The sequence below is a fragment of the Lynx rufus genome, unplaced genomic scaffold (assembly GCF_022079265.1).
Source record: "Lynx rufus isolate CCGP_SWC_20201006 ecotype Redwood Valley unplaced genomic scaffold, mLynRuf1.p SCAF_3, whole genome shotgun sequence".
Classification (NCBI taxonomy): domain Eukaryota; kingdom Metazoa; phylum Chordata; class Mammalia; order Carnivora; family Felidae; genus Lynx; species Lynx rufus.
The window spans coordinates 85,350,733-85,378,255 of NW_025814845.1; the positions used below are offsets into that span (position 1 = coordinate 85,350,733).

At 39.6% G+C, this 27,523-nt stretch overlaps 1 protein-coding gene across 1 annotated transcript in view; it reads left to right on the forward strand.

Annotated features, from left to right (window-relative positions):
- Positions 1-27,523, forward strand: part of ARHGEF38 (Rho guanine nucleotide exchange factor 38) — a 139,346-nt gene that overhangs the window by 14,922 nt on the left and 96,901 nt on the right. Inside the window, exon 2 of the mRNA XM_047091413.1 lies at positions 23,149-23,336. Within this exon, the coding sequence (XP_046947369.1) occupies positions 23,149-23,336 (188 nt within the window). The remainder of the gene's footprint in view (positions 1-23,148; positions 23,337-27,523) is intronic.

Consider the following 27,523-nt stretch of genomic DNA (forward strand, 5'->3'; position numbering starts at 1 on the left):
CTAATATGTAATTTTAAAAATTGGTATTAAATTACATACAAAGTTTCTTTAACTCTAAAAACTATAGAACTTGGGCTTCCTGGATGGCTCTGTCGGTTAAGCAACGAGCTTCCGCTCGGGTCATGATCTCACTCACGGTTCATGAGTTCAAGGTCTTCATTGAGGTCTGTACTGACAGCTTAGAACCTGGAACCTGCTTCAGATTCTGTGTCTCCCTCTCACTCTGCCCCTCCCCTGCTCATACTCTCTCTCTCTCTCTCTCTCTCTCTCTCTCTCTCAAAAAATAAACATTTAAAAAGTAAAAAATAAGAACCATAGAACTTATAAAATTGTTAACACCTTCAAATTCTGATAATTTATCTTTTTTTTTTTTTTTTTTGAGAGAGAGAGAGCAAGTATGTGCATGCATAAGCAGGGCAGAGGAAGAGAGAGAGAGAATCTGAAGCAGGCTCCAGGCCCAGGGTGGAGCCCATCTCAGGGCTTGATCACACAACCCTGGGATCATGACCTGGGCCAAAATCAAGAGTCAGATGCTTAACGGACTGAGCCACCCACGTGCCCCAAGATAATTTTTATTCTTATTTAATTGTAAACATATTGATGGCTGTAACGAAATTATGAATTAATTCAGGGTCAGCTTTTTGCGTTACATTATCCTGTGTTCTCCATAGTCAAGTCACTCTGTAGGTTCCTCAGTGAATAAGTGTTGAATGGTAATAAGTATATGTGCCTGCCTAGTCTGGTCTTGAGGGTATGGGGTGGGGGGTGGTGTTAAGGCATTAGGCACAACCTTAAACTTGGTATATGAAAATATTAGCTCCAACTCTTCTTTATTAAGAGATAAATGAGATTTTAATATAATTACAGAAATCAAAATCCATGATTGTTTTTCAGTCATTGATAAATAGTATCAGTTAGGAGCCTTAATCCAAATAAATAAGGACCTAGGATTTTAAAAGTAAGAATAACTTGTGTACTTTAGCAGGACATATATCCTATTTTAGTCATCTTCCTGCTCTTTCAACTTTCTTAAGAAGCACAACATTTTCAGTGAATTTCTCAGAAACTCATTTACATTGGTGATTTAGCTTCAGGGTAAATGGGAGAGAATTAGACTTTTAAAATTCAAGGGTTCATATTATGCCAAACAGCATAGCATGCAAGGGCTATATTCCCACCTCATTTGAATTCAGCCTAAGTAATAAGAATGCATGTTTGGCCTGGTACTGAACTGACTGTGTCGAAGTCCTTGCCATATTGTGCTTTTTCCTAGAATAGGTCCAGAGTGAAGGAAGGTGATTTCCTGATGGATGCTCAATCCCCCCTCCCACCTTTGGAACATTTCCAAAGCAGAGGGGGGAAAAGGAGGAAAAGCAGGTGCAGCCATTCAGAACCAGATATAGAAAAATGGCAAGTAAATCATGGCCATAAAAATAACGACTCACATTTTTTGAGTGGTTTCTGTGTGTCACACACTGAGTTGAGCAATTTGTATGCTTTATCTCCATTCTCAAACTTCCTAGCAATGAGCAGTGGTTACAGTGCAGGTTTAGGAGCCAGACTGGCTCAGGTGTGACCTTGGGCCTTAACCTCTGTGTCTTTCAGCTTCTTCATGTGTAAATAAAAGGAAAGGAATTAAAAAATCTACCTTGTAGTGTTTCCATGAGGACTGAAGAGCTAACACAAGACAAATTTAGTATTTAGCACAACAGGAGTGCTCAAACATATAGGTAAGCTCTTATTGCCATTACCGTCACTACTGGTGTTATTCCCTTTCTGCAGATGAAGCAGTTTAGTGAGGCCAAATGACTTGGCCACGGTCACACAGCTAGTGGATGGCAGAGTCAGTGCTGAACTGAATGTCCACCTGTCCAGCACAGTTCTACCACACGTAATGTAATGTACCCTGATCACAACGTAAGCAGTCAGGTGGTGGAGGGCAGAGAGCCCGGGCTTCAGAGCTAAGCACATCCGGTTCAAATCCCAGCATTTCCGCACACTCTGTGAGTCACTGGATAAATTTCACTCACATTCGCTGTGTTTAGTTTACTCATCTTTAAAATCAGAGTAGTGTCCCATTTTTAGTGTTGTCAGGAAGATTATAGATAATGTGTATTTTGATAAATGGGTACATAATGGGTACTTGCTCATAATAGTTGCTCTTATTAAAGGCTATCACAATGTATTATAACAAGCAGAGTTTCAATAATAGTGCATAATGTTTTAACATCAAAAATAATTTTTAATTATTTATTTTTTTAAGCTTGTTTATTTATTTATTTTGAGAGAGACAGAGACAGAACAAGTGGGGGTGGGGGCAGAGAGAGAGGGAGAGAGAGAATCCCAAGCAGTCTCCGCACTGCCAGTGCAAAGCCTGATGTGAGGCTCAAACTCCCGAAACTGTGAGAGCATGACCTGAGCCAAAACCAAGAGTTGGACACTGAAGGGACTCAGCCCCCCAGGCGGCCCAACATCAAAAATAATTTTTCAGAATATATACTTCTATAAATAAATGTGGTATATACATATAATGGAACACTATTCAGCCTTAAAAAGGAAGGAAATTCTGACATGTGCTACAATATGGATGAACCTTGAAAACATGCTAAGTGAAGTAATCCATTCACAAAAGGACCAATATTCTATAATTCCATATAATTCCATATAATTCCATATGAGGTACTTAGAGTAGCCAAATTCATAGAGACAAAAAGTAAAATGGTGGTTGCCAAAGGTTGGGGAGATGAGGAAATGGTGAGTTGGTGTTTAATGGGTGTGCAGTTTCAGTTTGGCAAGATGAAAAAGTTCTGAAGATGGATGGTGGTAATGGTTGCACAGCAGTGTGAATATACTTAATGCTGCCAAAGAGAGCACTGAAAAATGGTTAACGTGGTGGGGCGCCTGGGTAGCTCAGTTGGTTAAGGATCTGACTTCGGCTCAGATCATGGTCTCATGATTAGTGAGTTCTAGCCCCGCATAGGGCTCTGTGCTGATGGCTCAGAGCCTGGAGCCTGCTTCAGATTCTGTGTCTCCTTCTCTCTCTGCCCCTCCCCCACCTGTACTTTCTCTTTCTCTCTCTCTCTCGCTCTCAAAAATAAACATTAAAAAATGGGTAACATGGTAAATTTTGTGTTATGTATATTTTACTACATTAAAAAAATAAAAAGTATATCCTTCTAGGAAAACTTTATTATTAAAATTATTGAAATAAAAATCATAATCTTGAGATCAGCTCCTGCTTCTCTAGTCATATTTTGTGATGTTTTATGTTGAATTCCACCAAGAAGTCACTTTAGTCTTTATATTTTATAAAGTGTGCTTGACTATTTTTACCCACAACATATGTTCCTTTTTGAATTGGCAGGTAAGTATTAATCAATGTAGATATTCTAACAATACTGTCAGAGGAGAAATAATATTGTTGTGACACCAAGAGAACATTTTTATTATACACATTACCTTGAAATAACATTTTTGCCAGGAAATTTGATGCAACGTACATGTGATGCATGATAGAAGCAGCCCAGCTAAAGTACATTAGTCATGTGTGCCGCACATGATATATAGCCCAAGAGCCTGGGAGATACAAGGATATAATTAACTATGAAGGTCACTCCATCACCAGGATCATATTTGGAACAAAGATGTATTCAGTTATGCTATTTACTCTATTTATACTTCAACTCATTTTTATAAGCTTTCCTTTCTATGTGATTTTTAAAACTCCCATAAGCCCCCCGCCCCCGGTTTTTTTTTTTTTTAAAGAAAGAAAGTCTTTTTTGTAAAGAGCTGCCTTACATCCCAACCGAAGTCAAAACCATTGTGAACTTTAAAATATGACTTGCTTTTGACATTGAAACTTTTTTCCTCTTTTTTTCAATTACTATAATAAATGTTAAATTTGGGGTGGGTAGCGATTTCGATACACTCAGAAGGCCTTATGTAGGTCTGTTCTATCGGCGTGTGTTTCATGGTTTCATTACATTTTCACTACTTCTGAAGTTCTCTTTTATTCTTGCACTCATTTTGCTTCAATATAATACCAGTTCTAATTATTCACCTTCGTCTCCCGCCCTTGAGTTCCACCAGACCTTCCTGGACAGTGGGAGGAATTGTCGATCTCTGGTCTTTGCTCTAAGCATTTCCAAAGCCCTTGCTTTTTCTGTAGGCACAATAGTGAATACTGCACATCCCTGTTCTCTCTAGAGAGCTCTTAGCCTCAAAGCACTGAGATTTCTAAACTTTCAAGCAGGATCCTGTTATATGTTGAATGTTTTCATCAGGAGTTTGGAAAGAGGAAGTCTCTACAGCTGCTTCTTTTGTATCTTGTCTTCCACTACCCTGAGTTGTTTGGATCCTATTTTTGTTTAACTGGACTTCTTACTGAGGTAACATTTTCAGAGAGATTACAAGCGTGGCTACTTTCCAAGTTCTATGATAATTGAAATCAATGGTCTTTTGTCCTAAAATAGAAATAACAAGGGGGCCAAGAGCAAAGTCTTTTTCTCTCAGAATTCATTACACATTATATTGCAATGTCTTCCAGTGTCTAACGTTTCACATAAGAAATGTAATTCAACTCAGAGTGCCTTCCTAATTTTTTCATTCAAGAAGCTTGTAAGAGTTTCTTTTTATCCTTGGAATTTAGAAATTTCTACTGAGTATGTTTAGGTATGCTCCTCTCTATGTGTTTCCCTTTTAATGTGAAAGGCAGTTAAAATTGACTAGCAAATGTCCATTTCATGGGTTACATTTTATATTTGTTTATTTTCTCTCCACTGGTTTCCATGTCTTTCTTAGATTAGTCTTCCATATGATACATGTTTCCTTCTTCATTTCCATCCTATTCCTTTCTGCATTTCAATCTTCCATTTGGGACCATTTACTGAGTAAGGTACATCTATCTTTTGGAATTATTTTTAATGAAGATATTTTGGTGGTAACCTAAAATCTTGTTTTCCTAAAATATGTTTATTTTGAGAAATTTTTATGAGGCATACAAGTCTAGGGTGTCTGTTATTTTCTCTCAGCCCTTTGAAGGTATTATTCTACTATCTTCTAGCTCTGTCATAGCTGTTATGGAGGCAGCCATGAGTCTAACTGCTACCTGTTTTTAGGTAATGTGTCCTTTTTCACTGCCTGTTCTTAAGATCTTCCATTCAGTCTCATTATGTTGAAATTTCAAATGCTATCTATATCTAGGTGTAGTTTTCTTTTTTTTATTGTGTTTGAAATTCATTGTAATTTCTGATTCTGAGGAATAATGTCTTTCAAAAATTCTGAAAAGTCCTCAGCAATTGTTACCTCACATATTGCCTCTATTCATTCTCTATTATACCCCGCGAAACTCCAGTTAAGCGTTTGGTAGACACTCTTCTTCAATTCTCAATGTCCTCTACCTGTATTGCATATTGTACATCACATCACCTCTCTCTGTCACATTCCGTATAACATCTTTGGCTTGATTCATTAATTCTGCTTTGTATCGTTTACTATTTTATCTTTTCATTGAGGTTTTGATTCCATTGAGTTTTTAAATTTTCATTGTGAATTTTATTTTTCAAAGCTATATTTCATTGTTTATAAATCAACTTGGTAATTTTTATAGCTTCCTGTTTCTTGTTCATAATTTCAAGCCACTTTTTGCTTGTTTGACCTATTAAATATACTTTTTAAATACATCTCTGTCTCATAATTCTAATATCTTAAGCTTTGTGGGTATAATTGTGCTATTTTTTTCCCTGTCTCTGACTCGTGGTACTTTGTTTCCTTGTGTGTTTTAGGATTTTTTTGTGTGTGTGATCTCATATTCCTTGCAAAATATCTGTGGTAATTATGTGAGACCTGAATTGAAATTCTATTCAATTTCATTGTTTTGTTTTCATTTTCTTTCTTGCATTTTCTTTTATTTATTGTATTCTCCTCCCCTTTTTATTTCTTATTGAGATTCTTAAATCATTCATCTTCAGTCTTGCTGCTCTCCTTATACATGAATTTTAGGCTACACATTTTCTGTAAGTGATGCTTTAGGTACCTATATGTAAATATTTCTTATCTTTTGAAATAAATATCTTCTATTTATTTTTATGATTTCTTCTATGGCCCATCAGTTACTTAGGAGTTTTTAAAAAAAAAATTTTTTTTAATGTTTACTTTTGAGATAATGCAAGAGACAGAGTGCAAGTGGTTGAGGGGCAGACAGAGGGAGACACAGAATCTGAAACAGGCTCCAGGCTCTGAGCTGTCAGCACAGAGCCCAACATGGGGCTTGAACTCACAAACCGTGAGATCATGACCTGAGCCGAAGTCGAACGCTTAACCGACTGAGCCACTCAGGCACCCCTACTTAGGAGTTTTTTAACTTAATTCCAAAACAAATAGAACTGAAGAATTTTCTGGATATTTCTTTCTTTTTTTTTTTTTTAACGTTTTTTATTTATTTTTGAGACAGGGAGAGACAGAGCATGAATGGGGGAGGGTCAGAGAGAGGGAGACACAGAATCTGAAACGGGCTTCAGGCTCTGAGCTGTCAGCACAGAGCCTGATGCGGGGCTCGAACTCACGGACCGCGAGATCATGACCTGAGCCGAAGTCGGCCGCTTAACCGACTGAGCCACCTAGGCGCCCCTGGATATTTATTTCTAACCGAATTGCATTATAGTTGTGGTTCGTAAGTACTGAGTCTTTTAAATTTATGGCTTAGAATGTGGTATATTTTCATAAAGGTTATGTGTGTCCTTTAGAAGAATATAAAATTTCTAATTATTGAACACACATTTTTTTCTATCCTATTTGGCCTGTTACTGAATTGTGTTTATAAAACCATTATTTCAGATGATTTGTCAAAATCTGCTTACAGCTCCCTCACGTTGGCATCACGTTTTGAAACCATGTGATTCAGTACACGCAATATTAAAATGTTCATGTCAGGAAGACACAGTCGGGAAAAACAAGTCATCATTATATAGTGCCCACTTTTATTTTTGCCTTCAAGTTTATTTTGTCAGATATAAAAACAGCTTCACTTTCTTTTAATTAATATTGGCTCGGGAACTCTTTTTATTTTCAACCTCTCTATGTATTTATTTTTTTCTCTCTTGTAAACAATGCATAGCTGGTTTTTTTTTTTAAGTTTGTTTATTTATTTTGAGAGAGAGAGAGGAAGAGCACACAAGTGGGGTAGGGGCAGAGAGGGAGAGAGAGAGAAAATCCCAAACAGGCTCCACAGCATGGAGCCAACGAGGGACTCGAACCCACAAACCATGAGATCATGACCTAAACCGAAACCAAGAGTCAGACACTTAACCTACTGAGCCACTGAGGCACCCCTGGTGGTTTTTAAAATCCAGTTTGGTATTCTGGTTATTTGATTCCCTGTGATTACTCATATGTTTCGCTCTACTACCTCATATTTGTTCCTCTCTGTTTTCTCTTTTCTTCTTTTGAATTGCTTTTTTATCTCATTACATGTTTGTATCTACGGGTTTTGAAAATTCACATCCTATTTCTATGATTTGAATGGTTGGCTTTAAAATTTTAACGTGAATTCTTAATCAAAAAGCGTCTAAAGTTCATCAACGCCTTTACCTTTTCTGCAACACTACAAAGACGTTTAAACATTGAAAATGTTTACTAAGCACCACAGCCTCTGCCAAGCTGCCCACTCCTCCGATTTGCTCACCTCCTCTCCTTCTCCCACTTGTCCTTCTGCCACCCGTCCATCCCTCTTCAGCCACACTGGCCTCCTGCCCGATTCCTGAACAGGCCACGCACATTCTCACCTGAAAACTTCCCACTGACTGGTTCCTCTGCTGAAAACTACATACCCAAGACAACTGCGAGACTGTTTCTCAGCATTCGAGCCTGCTTGATTTGACACCTTACCCACCATCTTATTTATAATTGCACACCTTTTGAGCACTTCCTAGAGGCCGTCATTGCTTTACTTTTCTCTATACCACTTACCACCTTTTAGTATACTAAATAACTTCCTCCTCTAGAATCTAAACTCCATGAGGAAAGGGATTTGTTTTCTGATGTTTTTTAAACTGCCATATCCCAGCCCCTAGAACACTGTGAGGCTCATAGTAGGCCCTTAATTATTTGTTATATTCAATGAATCCAAGCCCAAAACCCAGATGAGAGCTGACCAACGTCCTCAAATTATTGGGGGATCCCCCGACTCTTTTTGTTCTATCACTACTCAGAACCACGGCTGAGACAGATGATTTCTATTGAGGGCTCTCCGTTTGGAGTGTTATTTGTACCAGTTCAATTTTTCCTGAGTGTGTTTCCTTTTTGTTCCTGGCTTTATGCTGTTTCTCTAATCAGGCTCCTTGCCCAGACCCCAGTTCCACAAGTTCTGTCTCCTTACACAGACAGGCAAGTTCTCATCTTCCTGGCCTGCCAGCATCTGTACATGCCTCCAGGTGGTTTGGCAGTTTTTAGCCTCACCGAAGTCCCTGAACTGTGCATAAGGTTTGCTCCTGCCCTCAGAGGGTTTCTTCTACATTTTTGAAGGCTCATCCATTCATTGGAAATATTTTTAAAGGAATTTTAAATTTAATTTTCAGACTAGTTTTTAAATTTGACTTTAAATGAATCTTTAAGGTTTCCAATGTCTCTGAATCTCCGTCCAGCAATTTGGGGTTCCTTTTTCCTGTTCTGTGAAATATACTTGGTATGGCCTGCCTTTCTTCCATAGCGATCTATTTCTTCTCTTCACTGGCTCATTGTTAATGTTTATCTAAGTGAAGACTTTTGTCCAACTCTACACCAACCTTCCAAGTGTGAATTTTCTGGCCCCCACCAGAAACTAAAACCAAAATTGAACAAAGGCTAAAAAGTAGACACAAAGAAAAAGTCCAACAGACAATCTTGTGTTTGTTTCATTAGAGAAGTTTAAACTATCTGAAAGAGCAGGGGCCATTTTTACTGCAGTGGAAAATTTTGAACCTATTGCCTTAATGTTCATTTAGTTATACTGGCAGAACATCCTGAAAAAGCTGAAGCAGGAGATGGCAAGGTGAAAACAGCAGCTTGTAAAACTTCCTGGTAACCACAAGATGAGAAAAGCTCGATATCACCAAGCTAAGCACGCTGTTCCAGGAGACACTGCTTTGGGAGCTATCCCCAATGATCTCCTTGCTTGCTGCAAGTAATAAACTCTCCCTTCTTGAACGTAATCTTGAACGGGTCTTATTAGTTATGCTCACCAAGGGACAAAATCCCTGCATTGAGTTGCAAAGCTCCTGTGGCACAGGCCATCTTTGACTAGCAGTTTGGGAAAACTTGCTGAGGAACACTGAAAGGTGGAAGGAGTCTTATAAGCATATAGTTCAATGTTCTTTTTTTTTTTTTAATTCTTAACATTTATTTATTTTTGAGAGACAGATCATGAGCAGGGCAGGGGAAGAGAAAAAGAGGGAGACACAGAATCTGAAGCAGACTCCTGGCTATGAGCTGTCAGTACAGAGCCTAATGTGGGGCTCGAACCCATGAACCATGAGATCATGACCTGAGCTGCAGTCAGATACTTAACAGACTGAGCCACCCAGGTGCCCCTAGTTTAATGTTCTTAAAAAGGGCAGCCTTGGGGCGCCTGGGTGACGCAGTCGGTTAAGTGTCCGACTTCAGCCAGGTCACGATCTCGCGGTCCGTGAGTTCGAGCCCCGCGTCGGGCTCTGGGCTGATGGCTCAGAGCCTGGAGCCTGTTTCCGATTCTGTGTCTGCCTCTCTCTCTGCCCCTCGCCCATTCATGCTCTGTCTCTCTCTGTCCCAAAAATAAATAAATGTTAAAAAAAAAAAAAAATTCTTAAAAAAAAAAAAAAAAAGGGCAGCCTAAGCATGGTGAACATGATCTTTTAGGAATCAGCATATGTGAGGATACAAGTTTCCTACTGTAACAAGTCATTGCAAATTTAATGGCTTAAAATCACACAAATGTATTATCTCACAGTTTCCCTCAGTCAGAAGACCAGAGTGGCTGAGTAGAAAGTGGCTTTTAGAGTCTCACAGGCTGAAATCAAGGTGTGGGTAGAGTTGTTCTCCTTTCTAGAGATCTAAGGGGAGAATCCGTTCCTCACTCTTTCAGATTGTTGGTACCTATTTCCTTGCTGGCTATCAGTTGTCAGCTTCCAAAGCTGTTGTCAGCTTCCAAAGGCCACCCACATTCCTTGGCTCTTAGCCCCCTCCTCCATCTTCAAATCCAGCCATGGTGGGTCAAGTCCCTCTCACTTTAACTTCTTTTTTGTTCTCCTCTGCTAATAAGAAATAATTTGGGGATGTTGGTGGCTCAGTCAGTTAAGTACCCAACTTTGACTCAGGTCATGATCCTATGGTTCATGAGTTCAAGCCCTAATCAGGCTCTCTGCTGACTGAGCTCACTTCAGATCCTCTATCCCCCTCTCTCTCTACCCCTCCCCTGATCATGCTCTCTCTCTCTCTCTCTCAAAAATAAACATTTGAAGAAATAATGTAATTAGATTGGACCTACACAGATAATCCAGAATATTTCTTCATTTCAGAGTCTGTAACCTTAACCACATCAGCAAAGCCCCCTTTGCCACATAAGATAACCTACAGTTTACAGGTTCTGAGGATTAGAATGTGGACCTCTTTTGGGGGACCATTATTCTGCCTACTACAGTGGGCAAGAATCCAGTTTGTAGAAACCAGGAGAAAGCAGATCAATAGTGAAAAGGTAAGTCAGGACCACAAATGTTCAGAGATGTTTTCCAAAGCCCAGAAGTTTCTCTAAGAAGTACAACAGGAGATTAGCAGAGATCCACGAGTCAGATGAATGGCCAGGACTCAAGTAGGCAGGATTTGACATTCTTTAGCCTAATGGCCACTAGTAGTCTTTCAGGTACCACCTTCAACTTTTTCTGTGCTATTGTGTTTTCCCTTTCTGGAATGGCAAAGAATTCTTTGTGGAAGAGGAAGGCCTGAGGCACTGTTCTCATCACCTACTAAAGCTATCTCTTGGGCTTCACTTTAAGGATGGAAGCAGTTGGCATTTTGAATCCAATTGGGGTGCTCAGTCTAGATCATAGGCCACCAGCAGAATATCTTTTTTACTTTTTTTTTCTTCCATCTCTCCTTATATATTGACTCACTGTGGTCTGAGTTAATATCTCAAATGTATGATTGTGCTAAAAGCAATAAATAATCAGTATCTGCCAACATTTTTATTTTTCCTACCATTTCCCCTGATTATATGTCTTGGTATGGAGAAATATAGATTTACCAAATATTTTGACATTGGATAGCGATGGCCACCAACTCACTAGACTATAAAATGTCTTCCTAAGGGGCGCCCGGGTGGCGCAGTCGGTTAAGCGTCCGACTTCAGCCAGGTCACGATCTCGCGGTCCGTGAGTTCGAGCCCCGCGTCGGGCTCTGGGCTGATGGCTCAGAGCCTGAAGCCTGTTTCCGATTCTGTGTCTCCCTCTCTCTGCCCCTCCCCCGTTCGTGCTCTGTCTCTCGCTGTCCCAAAAATAAATAAACATTGAAAAAAAAATTAAAAAAAAATGTCTTCCTAATATCCTTCCTCCCCTACTAGCCGTTTTCATATTTTAGGTTACATTACTTCTAGCATTTGTACATCCCGATGGCAAAATCCCTATCAGATAGGAACGTACTCTCCCTTAAGAGTAGTAGAAAAATGTGGCTTAACACATAGAAATTTATGTATCTCAGGCAAAAAGCCTAGGAGTAGGAAGGCTCTTTATGTCTTTCCACACTGTCATCCTTTGTGTGTCTTAATCCCCATGGCTATTGTGTCATAGTCCCAGCATAGCTGGGTAAGAACCATGAGGTGCAGATGATGAAAGAAAAAGCATTCTAGTGAAGTTTTCCTTGTCCCAAGTCCCAGGTTTTCCTTGTCCCAAGAGACTTCTGCTCATATCTCATTGGCCAACGGTGGATCATAGATTGAAGAAGAGTCTAACAAGTAAGCATTTTTATCTATCCAGGATTCAATTTATGAAAGATAAATGGGAGATTAGATATTGAGCAGGCAAATGGCAGTGCCTGACAACTATACTGCTATTATAAAGAATAAAGATATATGGGAGTGCCTGGGTGGCTCAGTCGATTAACAGTCCGAATTCGGCTCAGGTCATGATTTCGTAGTTTATGACTTCAAACCCACATTGGGCTCTCTGCTGTCAGCACACAGCCCTCTTCAGATCCTCTGTCCCCCTCTCTCTGCTCCTCCCCCACTCATGTGCGCATGTGTACCCTCTCTCTCTCTCAAAAACAAACATTAAAAAAAGAATAAAGATATACATGTGTATATGAAAAATACTATATACTGTTAAAGTTGAAAAAGCAAGTTGCAGAAGAATATGCATTTGAATCCATTATTACAAAACAAAAATAAAAAAAAACAAAGACAAAAAACAAAACTAACTGCTGTATGTATGTTTGTATGTGCATGTTAGGGGAATGTTACACCTTAAACAGGAATACAGCTAATGATACAGTGAAAATGATATTACTGATAATAAATAGGGATCACATCCAATAATAATAGCAAACGCACACAATATCTGTTATACTGCCACATGCTGTTATATTTAGCAAACATTAACTCATTTTATCCTCATAATAACTTTATAAAGTTTCACTAATGTTTTCCTTAATTTACAGATGAGGAAGTTGACACGCAAAGAGTTAAAAAACTTGTCCAAGATCACAGATCTAATAAACATTAGAGGTGGAGTTTAAACCCAGAAAGTCCAGTCCACAGTCTGGGCACTTAATCCTTACGATATGTATTATTTTATAATTTGAAAAGAAAATAATAAAGCAATTACCTCTCCTTCAAATCCACCCAAAGCAGCAGCAGCAAGAGCAACAGCAATAGAGCAGAAAGAGCATCCATGAACTCTGAGCAAAACCTGGGCTGTCACTGCAGATTTGTCGTCAGTCCTCCCCAAGTGTTCTCTTATCTTTGGGTGCCTTTTCATCTTCCTAAAAACCATGGTCCTCCCTACATGGACACCCAACCCAAGGAAGCTGCTCAGGATTCCAAACCTGAGCTCTATCCTGACTTTCCCCAGAGAACAGCACCCCTACTTTTTCTCCTCTTCCTCTCCCCTCTCAACATGGCTGTCCATGCACTTCAGAGCCTTGCAGTTCTCTGGACAAGTCGATAACTATAAAATAATGGAATAATTGTTTGTCCCAAATGGTGGACAAGTTTGAGAGTATAGAGGAATGAACCCTAGCATTCCAATATCTAGAGACACAACTAATATTTAGATTGTTTTAAAGGTCCCAAGGATCTCCCACATACTGCTGCTCATTTAATTCAGTCTTCATGGTAACACTGTGAAGGTTTTCATTCCTATTATACAGATATGGAAACAGAGGCTCTGTGAGGATAACTAACTTGTCCACCATGTTCTTGCTGCTAAGAGTGGCAGAGCTGATACTAAGTCTGATTATTCTTTCCCCAAACTGCAGCCACCTCCTTTTACACAAACTTCCTTGGCCAGGAATTTCCACATACGTTACCAATGAAGTCAGTGACTTGAATAGTGAAAATTGATGATCACTGTTGGAAAAATGAAGCTTGAGGTGCAAGGAATAGAGGAGAGGAAAGGAATGTCACTTACATGCCACTGTTTGCATGCACAGCGGTGTATTTGGGTTAAAACCATCTAAATAGTCTTTTAGCCTCAATTTTACTTTCGCATTGACACAGTCTTTTAGTTTATGCTAACTGCTGGACAATATTCATTTCTAAAGCTGTACTTTTCTTTCTTTCCTAAATACTTAGCTCCTCTGCTGCTTCATCTAGAAATAAAAGGTTATCACAGGTGAATATTGGTAATATTCAAAAGTTATAAATAGTTTTGTAAGTAAAAACAGTATAACAGTTGTAAGTTTTAAAGGTAGAAAAGGATCTTATAAAAACTAAATTTGTACCACAGTGCATTGTGGAGACTGTTGGTTTAAGAAATGCAAACAGGCAAAGTATTTAGAGTTCCCAGCATAAAATGATGCAAGTCAGGTCTTTGTTCCTGCACTAAACTTGAATCAAAAGAGCAAATAGGGGCATCTGGCTGGCTGAGTTGGTGGAAGAGGTGACCCTTGATCTCAGGGCTATGAGTTCAAGCCCCATGTTGGGTGTTGAATGTAATTAAAAAAAAAAAAGAACTTGCAGAGGGAAGATGGATGCTGGGAGGGAAGGAGGATGCTGGGTTCACCTTGTCCTGCTGATTGCTTAGATTGCACCCACACCTGCCTAAATAACCCAGAAAACCCCCAGAAGACTAGCAGAATGGACTCTCTGGAGCCAAGTGTAGACAAGAGGCCCACGGAAGAGGTTAGGAAGGGCGGAGAGGTGGTGCACGCCACACGGCCTGGCAGGAGGGAGCTGGGGCGGTGGAGGGGCAGCCCTCCCAGCAAGGCAGAGCCTCTGAGTCTGATTTGCAAAAGCCGAAGGGCCAGACGGAGTGACTTCTGACAGCCAGTGGGACTTACCATCTGGAATGTTAAAAGTCAACAGCTCTGCTCTTAGACAGTGGGAAGGGCAAAAGGACACTGGGAGGGAGAGTTGTTGAGCCCAGGGAGACAGAGCTCAGCTCAGTGGGAAACAAAGGTGCTGGCAAGCGCCATCTCCCTCTCCCATCCCCCAGCCAAAATCCCAAAGGGAACCAGTTCACCAAACTTGCTTGCACCGTGCAAACACCCAACACTGTGCTTCTGTGGATCCATCCCTCTGACAGGTCTGACTGCCTTCCTCCTGGTGCTGCAGGGCCCCTCCCGCAGGAGACCACCAACAGCAAAGCAAGCTAAGCCTGCCCCTCCCGCCCCTGTGCACCTTGCGGATCGCCCCTCCACCCTCACTAGTATGCCAGATCCCATCAAAGCAGCACCACAAGCCTGGCAGAGTGAAAGTAGCCCAGACAGGGGCCACACCACTCCATAGTGAGTCCTGACCCTGGGAGAGGGGAAGGTAGGGTACGCACCAGTATGACTGTGGCCCCAGCGGTGGGCTGGGGGCAGACATTGGGTCTGACTGCGGCCCCTCCCACCAACACAAGTTACTCCAGACAGCACAGGGGAAGTGCCCTGCAGTTTGGAGCAACCGCAGGGACTACCCAAAATGACAAAATGGAAGAATTCTCCACAAAAGAAACTCCAGGAAGTAGCGACAGCTAACGAATTGATCAAAAATGATTTAAGCGATATAACAGAACAAGAATTTAGAATAATAGTCATAAAATTAATTGCTGGGCTTGAAAAAAAGCATCGAGGACAAGGGAGAATCTATTGCTACAGAGATCAAGAGACTAAAAGATAGTCATGAGGAATTAAAAAATGTTATAAATGAGGTGCAAAATAAAATGGAGGCGACCACAGCTCGGATTGAAGAGGCGGAGGAGAGAATAGGTGAATTAGAAGATAAAACTATGGAAAAAGAGGAACCTGAGAAAAAGAGAGATAAGAAAATCCAGAAGTATGAGGGGAATTAGAGAACTAAGTGATGCAATCAAACAGAACAATATCCGTATAATAGGAATTCCAGAAGAGGAAGAGAGAGAGAAAGGGGCTGAAAGTGTACTTGAACAAATCATAGCTGAGAACTTCCCTGATCTGGGGAAGAAAAAAGGCATTGAAATCCAAGAGGCACAGAGAACTCCCTTCAGACATAACTTGAATCGATATTCTGCATGACATATCATAGTGAAACTGGCAAAACACAAGGATAAAGACAAAATTCTGAAAGCAGCTAGGGATAAACACGCTCTAATATATAAAGGGAGACCCATAAGACTAGTGGCAGACCTATCTACTGAAACTCGGCAGGCCAGAAAGGAACGGCAGGAAATCTTCAATGTGACGAACAGAAAAAATATGCAGCCGAGAATCCTTTATCCAGCAAGTCTGTCAGTCAGAATAGAAGGAGAGATAAAGGTCTTCCCAAACAAACAAAAACTGAAGGAATTCATCACCACTAAACCAGCCCTACAAGAGATCCTAAGGGAGATTCTGTGAGTGAAATGTTGCAAGGACCACAAAGTACCAGAGACATCACTACAAGCATGAAACCTACAGACATCACAATGACTCTAAACCCATATCTTTCAATAATAACACTGAATGTAAATGGACTAAATGCTCCAACCAAAAGACACAGGGTATCAGAATGGATACAAAAACAAGACCCATCTATTTGCTGTCTACAAGACCTGAGGACACCTTCAGATTGAAAGTGAGAGAATGGAGAACTATCTATCATGCTACTGGAAGTCAAAAGAAAGCTGGAGTAGCCATACTTATATCAGACAAACTAGACTTTAAAGGCTGTAACAAGAGATGAAGAACATTATATAATAATTACAGCAACTATCCACCAGGAAGAGCTAACAATGATAAATGTCTATGTGCCGAATACGGGAGCCCCAAATATATAAAACAATTACTCACAAACACAAGCAACCTTATTGATAAGGATGTGGTAATTGCAGGGGACTTTAATACGCCACTTGCAACAATGGATAGATCAACTAGACACAGGCTCAATAAAGAAACAAGGGTCCTGAATGATACATTAGATCAGACAGACTTGACAGATCTATTTAGAACTCTGCATCCCAAAGCAACAGAATATACTTTCTTCTCGAGTGCACATGGAACATTCTCCAAGATAGATCACATACTGGGTCACAAAACAGCCCTTCATAAGTATAAAAGAATTGAGATCATACCATGCACACTTTCAGACCACAAGGCTATGAAACTTGAAATCAACCACAGGAAAAAGTCTGGGAAACCTCCAAAAGCATGGAGGTTACAGAATACCCTACTAAAGAATGAATGGGTCAACCAGGCAATTAGAGAAGAAATTTAAAAATATATGGAAACAAACGAAAATGAAAATACAACAACCCAAAAGCTTTGGGATGCAGCAAAGGCAGTCCTGAGAGGAAAATACATTGCAATCCAGGCCTATCTCAAGAAACAAGAAAAATCCTAAATACAAAATCTAACAGCACACCTAAAGGAAATAGAAGCAGAACAGCAAAGACACCCTAAATCCGGCAGAAGAAGAGAAATAATAAAATCAGAGGAGAAATAAACAATATAGAATCTAAAAAAAACTGTAGAGCAGATAAATGAAACCAAGAGTTGGTTTTTTGAAAAAATAAACAAAATTGATAAACCTCTAGCCAGGCTTCTCAAAAAGAAAAGGGAGATGACCCAAATAGATAAAATCATGAATGAAAATGGAATTATTACAACCAATCCCTCAGAGATACAAACAATTATCAGGGAATACTATGAAAAATTGTATGCCAACAAACTGGACAATCTGGAAGAAATGGACAAATTCCTAAGCACCCACACACTTCCAAAACTCAAACAGGAAGAAATAGAAAACTTGAACAGACCCATAACCACTGAAGAAATAGAATCAGTTATCAAAAATCTCCCAACAAGTAAGAGTCCAGGACCAGATGACTTCCTGGGGAATTCTACCAGACATTTAAAGCAGAGATAATACCTATCCTTCTCAAGCTGTTCCAAGAAATAGAAAGGGAAGGAAAACTTCCAGACTCATTCTATGAAGCCAACATTAGTTTGATTCCTAAACCAGACAGAGACCCAGCAAAAAAAGAGAACTACAGGCCAATATCCCTGATGAATATGGATGCAAAAATTCTCAATAAGATACTAGCAAATCTAATTCAACAGCATATAAAAAGAATTATTCACCATGAACAAGTGGGATTCATTCCTGGGATGCAGGGCTGGTTCAACATTTGCAAATCAATCAATGTGATACATCACATCAATAAAAGAAAAGATAAGAACCATATGATCCTGTCAATCGATGTAGAAAAAGCATTTGACAAAATTCAGCATCCTTTCTTAATAAAAACCCTCGAGAAAGTTGGGATAGAAGGAACATACTTAAACATCATAAAAGCCATTTATGAAAAGCCCAGAGCTAACATCATCCTCAATGGTGAAAAACTGAGAGCTTTCTCCCTGAGATCAGGAACACGACAGGGATGTCCACTCTCACCGCTGTTGTTTAACATAGTGTTGGAAGTGCTAGCATCAGCAATCAGACAACAAAAGGAAATCAAAGGCATCAAAATTGGCAAAGATGAAGTCAAGCTTTCGCTTTTTGCAGATGCCATGATATTATACATGGAAAACTCAACAGACTCCACCAAAAGTCTTCTAGAACTCATACATGAATTCAGCAAAGTCGTAGGATACAAAATCAATGTACAGAAATCAGTTGCATTTTATACACTAATAATGAAGCAACAGAAAGACAAATAAAGAAACTGATCCCATTCACAATTGCACCAAGAAGCATAAAATACCTAAGAATAAACTGAACCAAAGATGTAAAAGATCTGTATGCTGAAAACTATAGAAAGCTTATGAAGGAAATTGAAGAAGATACAAAGAAATGGAAAAACATTCCATGCTCATGGATTGGAAAAATAAATATTGTCAAAATGTCAATACTACCCAAAGCTATCTACACATTCAATGCAATCCCAATCAAAATTGCACCAGCATTCTTCTCGAAGCTAGAACAAGCAATCTTAAAATTCATATGGAACCACAAAAGGCCCTGAATAGCCAAAGTAATTTTGAAGAAAAAGACCAAAGCAGGAGGCATCACAATCCCAGACTTTAGCCTCTACTACAAAGCTGTAATCATCAAGACATCATGGTATTAGCACAAAAACAGACACACAGACCAATGGAATAGAATAGAAACCCCAGAATTGGACCCACAAATGTATGGCCAACTAATCTTTGACAAAGCAAGAAAGAATATCCAATGGAAAAAAGACAGTCTCTTTAACAAATGGTGCTGGGAGACCTGGACAGCAACATGCAGAAGGATGAAACTAGACCACTTTCTTACACCATTCACAAAAACAAACTCAAAATGGATGAAGGACCTGAATGTGAGACAGGAAACCATCAAAACCCTAGAGGAGAAAGCAGGAAAAGACCTCTCTGACCTCAACTGCAGCAATTTCTTACTTGACACATCCCCAAAGGCAAGGGAATTAAAAGCAAAAATGAACTATCAGGACCTCATGAAAATAAAAAGCTTCTGCACAGCAAAGGAAACAATCAACAAAACTAAAAGGCAATCAGTGGAATGGGAAAAGATATTTGCAAATGACCTATCAGATAAAGGGCTAGTATCCAAAATCTATAAAGAGCTCACCAAACTCCACACCCGAAAAACAAATAATCCAATGAAGAAATGGGCAGAAGACATGAATAGACACTTCTCTAAAGAAGACATCCAGATGGTCAACAGGTATATGAAAAGATGCTCAACGTCACTCCTCATCAGGGAAATACAAACCAAAACCACACTCAGATACCACCTCACACCAGTCAGAATGGCTAAAATGAACAAATCAGGAGACTATAGATGCTGGAGAGGATGTGGAGAAACGGGAATCCTCTTGTACTGTTCGTGGGAATGCAAACTGGTGCAGCCGATCTGGAAAACAGTGTGGAGGTTCCTCAAAAAATTAAAAATAGATCTACCCTATGACCCAGCAATAGCACTGCTAGGAATTTACCCAAGGGATACAGGAGTGCTGAGGCATAGGGGCACTTGTACCCCAATGTTTATAGCAGCACTTTCAACAATAGCCAGATTATGGGAAGAACCTAAATGTCCATCAACTGATGAATGGATAAAGAAATTGTGGTTTATAGACACAATGGAATACTACTTGGCAATGAGAAAGAATGAAATCTGGCCTTTTGTAGCAACATGGATGGAACTGGAGAGTGTTATGCTAAGTGAAATAAGTCATACAGAGAAAGACAGATACCACGTGTTTTCACTCCTATGTGGATCCTGAGAAACTTAATAGAAGACCATGGGGGAGGGGAAGGGGAAAAACAAAACAAAAAAAAGGTTAAAGGGGGAGGGAGCCAAAACATAAGAGACTCTTAAAAACTGAGAACAAACTGAGGGTTGATGGGGGGTGGGAGGGAGGAGAGGGTGGGTGATGGGTATTGAGGAGGGCACCTGTTGGGATGAGCACTGGGTGTTGTATGGAAACGAATTTGACAATAAATTTCATATTAAAAATAAATAGATAAATAAATAAATAAATAAATACTTAAATGGGGAAAAATAAAATATAAAGAATACATCAAAGGCATATAAAAATTATTTTCTTTCTATATTACATCTAAAGTGTCTATAAGATTCGAATAGATGAAATAACTTGTTTAAAGAAAAAAAATAAAAAATAAAAGAGCAAACAAAGTATCTCATAAGTTTCCTCACAAATTCTCTGAGATTTTTATGCCTGAGGTAGAAGTTTCTGAAGATGAGTATCTTGACCTATTTCAACCACCATGACCTCCTAACTTTGTTCTGAACAAGCTGTGGAGCAGTATTAGAAAATCTAAGAGTAGGGAGCATAGAAACATGTAGGTGTGAGTCACCTCAAAAACAGCAGGAATTAATAAAGTGTTCTGAGGCTAAGCCTTAGAGATTCTGCAGGTCTTGAAGACAGTGTTTCTCAATCCTAGTAGTACTTTAGAAATGCCTAAAGATGGGTTGATGGGGGAGGGGAGTGGGAGAGAGGGAAGGGTAGGTGATGGGCATTGAAGAGGGCATCTTTTGGGATGAGCACTGGGTGTTGTATGGAAACCAATTTGACGATAAATTTCATATATTAAAAAAAAAATCTAAGCAGTTAAAAAAATTTTTTTCTACATTTTTCAGAGAGAGAGAGAGAGAGAGAGAATGAGCAGGGGAGGGGCAGAGAGAGAGGGAGAGAGTCCCAAGCAGGACCTGCACTGTCAGTGCAGAGCTTGATCATGAACCATGAGATTATGACCTGAGCCAAAGACAAGAATCAGACAATTAACTGACTAAGCCACCCAGGAGCCCCTAAGCAGTGTTTAATTGATAAAATCTGATACCTGACATTTAAAGCACAGCAACTGGAAAATCTGTGAAGTAAGTTAAATTGATATAGTAACTGAGTGTGGAATTTAGAACTAAAAGGAACCTGAGAATGTATTTTAGGGCTCTTTGCCAATGTTCAGGAAAGACTCCTTTCTCCTTGCTAGGCCCCCAAATAGTTGATAGATTTTTATAAGGCACAAAAAGTTTAGAACTTGGAAAAGCAGCTATCAGAATAGTTTTTCAATAATGTCCCTTTTATTTTGGAGGTAATAAGTAATAAGCGGATACTATCTGAACAGGTTTGTTAGCTCTCTACTAGTGAGGTTTCTTTCTATAAGCCAATTCATATATCCCAGGAGAATCTCCATGGCTCCCCACTCCGCCCTGTCAAGAAGGCTTAAAAAGTCAAGTTGTGTATACAACCTGCTCACTGCATCTCTCCTCATCAGTAACCTGCCTTCCTCTTTTATATCCCAAACAATTCATAGTAATGACACCTAATTATAACTTGTCCTTTTGAATTTGGGGTGCCGAAAGGCAGGCTTCTTCTACTTTCTAGTAAAAATATTAACAGGCATCCAAAACTTCTCATAACATAGCTCACGATATGAAAGCTTCAGACCAGCTCATGCATTCATTTTCTCTCCTTGTATAGATTTTTCTCTTCTTACAGAACTTATGTAGATTATTTCTTTGGTACCAAATGTCCCAAGTCCTGTAACACCGTGTGTTCTTAGATGCCATTTGTCCAATCCATCTTCTTTCCCAATGAAGGAAGAATAGTTACTGGGCAAATGATCTGGAAGCACATTCACCTGCAAGTCAGGGTTGCTTAAAGACCAGGCTAGCACACCTTCTAAACTAACACTGGAATCACCTTCACAGCATCCTCCACAGATGTTTGATTATGGAGCTTCTGCCTGAACCCCTGGAACGAGCAAGCTAGGGAGAGAGGAGCGCTCTCCGTACTTCCAAAGTGTCTCTTCACCTTAAAGTATTATGTTGAGCCCTCTACTATAATGATTCTTCCGTTGTCTTAGCTTTGCTTCTGGAGCCTGCCAAGAAAATATCCTCTCTTTATGTCCATTTCCATACACTGTGACCTGTGTCCTTTTTTTCCCCCTTATACAGACCCTTTTTAAGCCCTTTTTTAAAACTCTACATTCTCAGGAAGTGGTGTCAGCATTGAAGAGGTTTCACATATCAGTTACTAGAATCATATTAGCTTTAAAGGAAATGAAATTACTTCTGCAACTGCAGAGACTAAGAGGAAAATTAAGTTTGTGATGACTTCCAGCTTGAAGCAAATTCATTTACACACACATGCACACACTGCCCTACTATCTATCACTGCTCTGATTTCATCTGTGACCTAGTTTGTGGCTTCCAAAACTTTACACTGCTGTGAGAAGCTCATTCTTAAAGATATTTAGCTTTCTTACATTATACTTTATATAAAACTTTGGCTATATGTGAGGCTTCCCATTTATCTCAATATCTCATCAACACTGTGATTTTTTTTAATTAAAAATTTTCACTTGGCAGTTCAAGAATTTTGAAACAATAAGATACACATGATACCGAAAATGGGTAATGAAAAATCTTAGTTGAAATGTATTTAATCCACCAGTTCCTCACTCCCATGGATTCAGACTGTGAACTGAGAGAAAAATCCCAATCACATGCAATTGTTTGCCATTTCATTGAGGTTTGCATATCACCCACTGCGAATGAGGGGCAATTATTTTAAATAATTTTTTATTACAAACAAAATTGGAAGGTACTCCACTTACTAATTAAAAATCATCCCTTGATTTTTTTTAATCATCTTTTGATTTAAAAGCCAATGTATCCAGAAGAAGTTCTGAACTGATTTTTATACATTTTATCTGCAACGTGAAGACCAGGATTATAGCCTAATATAGTGGCAATGGGATATTTTAAAGACAAGCCATGACAGTCAAGTGTCATTCAACTGACTTGTTAGAAGTATCCACTCTCACGTCCCTTTTTGCTCATAGTTTCATAGGATTCCAACCTTAGGGCAAACTACCACACATTTCTTCCTGAGAACACAGTCTGAAGACACCCCGTGCCTTTTTCCTTGCTAACAATAACCCTGCAGTGGTATTGTTTGTAATGAAGGGACAAGAAACCTCAGCAGAATGTCTGACTTGTACATACATGTTTTTATTTAACAGAAAAGATGACTCCACAGGCTGAGTGTTCTGCACCCGAGACCCTAGCTCAGGAAGAAGAGCATCAGATGCAGAGAATGATGGCAAAGCGTTCGAAAATCATCAAGGAGCTGATTCAGACGGAAAAAGACTACCTCAATGATCTAGAGCTGTGCATTAGGGAAGTGGTTCAGCCCTTGAGAAATAAACAGGTAAATGCGATTTTGAGGGTCTCTCCCCCCCCCACCATATCCTAAATAGGATGACCAGCACCATGAAATCCAATCACCCAAGTGGTAGTATCTGCTGCAGGGTGGGTGGAGTGATGGGCCTTTTTCCTGGAGTCCCCGGTTTGGGGTGATCCCGGGTGTCATCAGACTCACACTTCTTGTGTCAGCAGAGGGACACCCAGATTCCCTCCATTTGGCCAGGGAAACTGTATTCTAAAATATGGGGGAAAGGAAGTTCATGGTTTCCATCATTTTGAAATTTCTTTGTGTTCCTTCTTGGATTCTCATGGAACTGATAACAAAATGTGAGCAAATAGGTTTTCAGTTCAGGAACCAAGCACTTGATCTGATTCAAAGATGATCCAGGATTTGGAAGAAAAAAATATTGTGTCCCTCCCTCCCCCCATACATTGAGAGCTCAATTAAACTTACGATTATTCAGCAAAGTAAAATTCAACATAGAAACCAACCTGAATGTAAGGTAACACTTGAAGTGTTTATAAGTTAATCATTCTCCTCCTTTTTAATCAAAGGCTTTTCAGGGTATTTCTTGTAAGGAATTAGAGTGTAGGTACAAAGATATTTGATTCATATATAGGTGCATGTATACACACACACACAATTTGCATGAACATAAACTCACACATATATCTGGCTCTTTTCATCCATTCAACACATTTATTAAGTTCCTGATGTGTACTCGGCACTGTTCCCAGCACTGGGGTTACAGTTCAGTACAAAACAAAGTTCTGCCCTTATGGGGTTTGCTTTCTAGTGGGGGAAAGGAAGAGTCACACAATCAATAATAGATGAATGAACAAATGAGTAAATAAATAAATAAATAAATACAAATTAAGATATAATAGATGGCGTTAAGTATAACAGAGAGAACTAATGTGGGGACGAGGGATGGGGCATGGGCACAGAGTGGTGATGTTTCTATTTCAAACACCATCGTAAAAGTAGACCTTTCCAATGGGGAACGTTACAGCAAAGAATTGAAAGGGGAAAAGGTGCTCCAGGCTGAGGGAGAACAAGAGCAAAGCAGAGGATAACCTGAGGAGTGATAACCTGATCACTGAGGGGGATAAATGGTCCTCACACACAATCGAACTGATACACAAAAGCATAAACTACCAAGTAAAGATGATCAGAATTCCACTACTTAAAGATAATCACTATTCACATGGTTGGGAACATCCTTGCAGGCATCAGTTGGGACATTTACACACACACACACACACACACACACACACACACACACACACACAATCACACATATATTTTTACATAAATGTAACAAAAACTACACATGCTATTTTATAGCATACTTGTCTCATTCAGCAATCTGTTTGATGTTTCTGGCCATGACTACTGATACTTATACATGTTTTTCTACTGTTTCTGATGCTGAGACACACTTATGTTTTGGGTGTGGTCACCTTATCTCCTTAGAATAAATTCCTAGAAGTGGAATTGCTAGATCAAAGGGTATACGCATGTAGCATTTTGACAAAAAATTTTCCAGCTGACAACCAAAAAGTTCATACCATTCTCATTTTCGTTTTCATTAACAGTGCTTGAGAAGTCAGAATACCTTTTTATATATTCATTAGCCCTTTGTATTCTCTTCAATCCCTATTCATATTCATGTCTCTTGCTCTTTTAAAAAAATATATGGTTTGTCTTTTTCTTATTGTTTTACAAAATCTCTTTATATATTAGAGATGTTCTTTTTTCATCCTGCATGTTACAACTAATTTTCTCAGTTTGTCTTTTGCCTTCTAACCTGTTTAAGGTTAAAAAGTTAAAACCTTGTTTAAGGTTTATTCATTTGATTTTGCCATGTTTAAGTGATCAAATATATTTAACTTTATGGATTCTGGGCTTGGCATCTTAACATGTACCCCATGATTATAAATATATTGCCAGCCAGTTGTCTCAACTTCAATTATTACATCTTTCACCCAGTACTTACAATATGCAGAAGCAGAGTTTATGTTTCTTTTTCTTTCTAAAATTTTTTAATGTTTTTTTAATTTATTTTTGAGACAGAGAGACAGAGCATGAGCAGGGGAGGGGCAGAGAGAGAGAGAGGAAGACACAGAATCCGAAGCAGGCTCCAGGCTCTGAGCTGTCAGCACAGAGCCCAACGTGGGGCTCGAACCCACAAACCGTGAGATCATGACCTGAGCCAAAGCGGCCCCAGAATTTATGTTTCTTAACATAAGACTCCTCCAAGAAATACTAGAAAAAAATATCTGGTCTAGAAATTAGGAAAAAGCAGTGTAGATCAAGGTGACCTTAGATATAGAAGTTGGGTTTTGTTTTGATTTAAGACAATGTATGAAGAAGGAATTTTTCCTTCATAGGAAGTTACCTTTAGTTTTACTCCCTCCTGGCTTTCAATAGGTACTTAGTATCTGTCAGGCCCTGCTCCAAAGGCCTCATTTGTATGCTCATTTAATCCTCTCACAGTTCTCACGTTGGAAGGTAACTGGTGGCTGTCTGAATCTGGAAATTTCTTATTTATTCTGTAAGAGTAGGAACAACAAAAATGGTCATGATCAACAGTCGTTCTCTAGTTACATTGCTAACTCTATAAAAATATTTTTGAAGTTTTTTTTTCTTTTAATATAAACTAGCTGTGTCTCCTATAACCGCTGCTCTGGCAGTTATATATTTTTCGAAGTTTACTTATTTATTTTGAGAGAGTGCATGCAAGTGGGGGAGGGGGAGGGAGAACATGAGAGAGACTGAGAATCCCAAGCAAGCTCAGGTGCTGTCAGCACAGTGACTGACTTGGGGCTCAAACCTGACCTGAAACCAAGAACTGGATGCTTAATCAACTGAGCCACCTAGGCACCCCTGTTCTAGCAGAAATTTATACTTATTTATAAAATGTTTATTTACATACCTCTTAAAATGTTGATTTGAAATGCACCTAGCATCAGACTCTGCCACTATCTACCTTCTCTTACGGTGAGTTTTACCATCGCTCCTATTCTCTGAAAAATTTAGAACCTAGCCGACATCAATGTCAGATGATTTCAATATTCAGGCAAATGATGCACACAAACCTTGGGGCCTCTCCCCCAATTTCTTGCTCACATTCTGGGATCTTTGCCTCAACCCCATGTCAGCCCTTCACTCCAGGCCCATCCCCTAGAGCTGCCCTTACCTTTACTTCACCCCTTCAGAACCGGAATTTCAGACTTAGCATTTTCTAACTCTCACGTCCTGTCTCCCAGCACACTCCCATTGGTTTCCTCTCCCTGACAAGTTCCTGATGCCATCGGACGTCCATGCTATTGACCTCACCACCTTTTCACCCTTTATCGATAGCCTACACCTGATTTCATTAACACAGGCCCTCCATTATAATCACTGCTTGCAGATGAACTCAATTCCCTCTCCTCCCTCTCTTTCCATTTACTTGCTTGGAAAAAAACCCCAAAACCAAAAAACAACTACCCTTGATGAAGTTCAATTTTCTGCCTACTTTACATCTTGACCCATCCAGCTGGAACCAATGTCTTCTACAGTTCATGACCATTTTCTTCCGGTGGGGTGCCCAGTAATGTCTCTGAAGGGACTCTCACATCTTTCTCCTCACATCTTAGACACTCCCTCTTCTGTCCCAACTCTTAGCTAATATCCTTTCTCACCATTTCATTGAGAAAATAGGCACAATAAGAAGATGCACACTGTCCCAACACCACGCCTATCAACCTACCTGCATTTCTATCCTTATAGCCTGGCTAATGGTTCTGCTTCTAATTAAGGACAACCTTCTATCCCCTCAGGCTTCCTCAAGGATATCATTCCTGCTGGTGTCCTTTCTCTTTTCTGTATATTGACTTTATCTCCACATTGGATCATTCTCATCAGCATTACCTGCTGTCCTAAAAAAAAAAAAAAAGAAAAAAGAAAAAAGAAAGAAAAACTCTCACTTGACTCTAAAAGAATTGGCTATATTCTCTGTCCTTCTCTTTTAAAGTTGGACATGAAGGGCACCTGGGTGGCTCAGTCGGTTAAGCGTCCAACTCTAGGTTTTGGTTCAGGTCATGGTCTCATGGTCTTGTGAGTTCAAGCCCCATGTCGAGGTCCGCGCTGATAATGCTGCTGACAGTGCAGAACCTGCTTGGTATTCTCCATCTCCCTCTCTC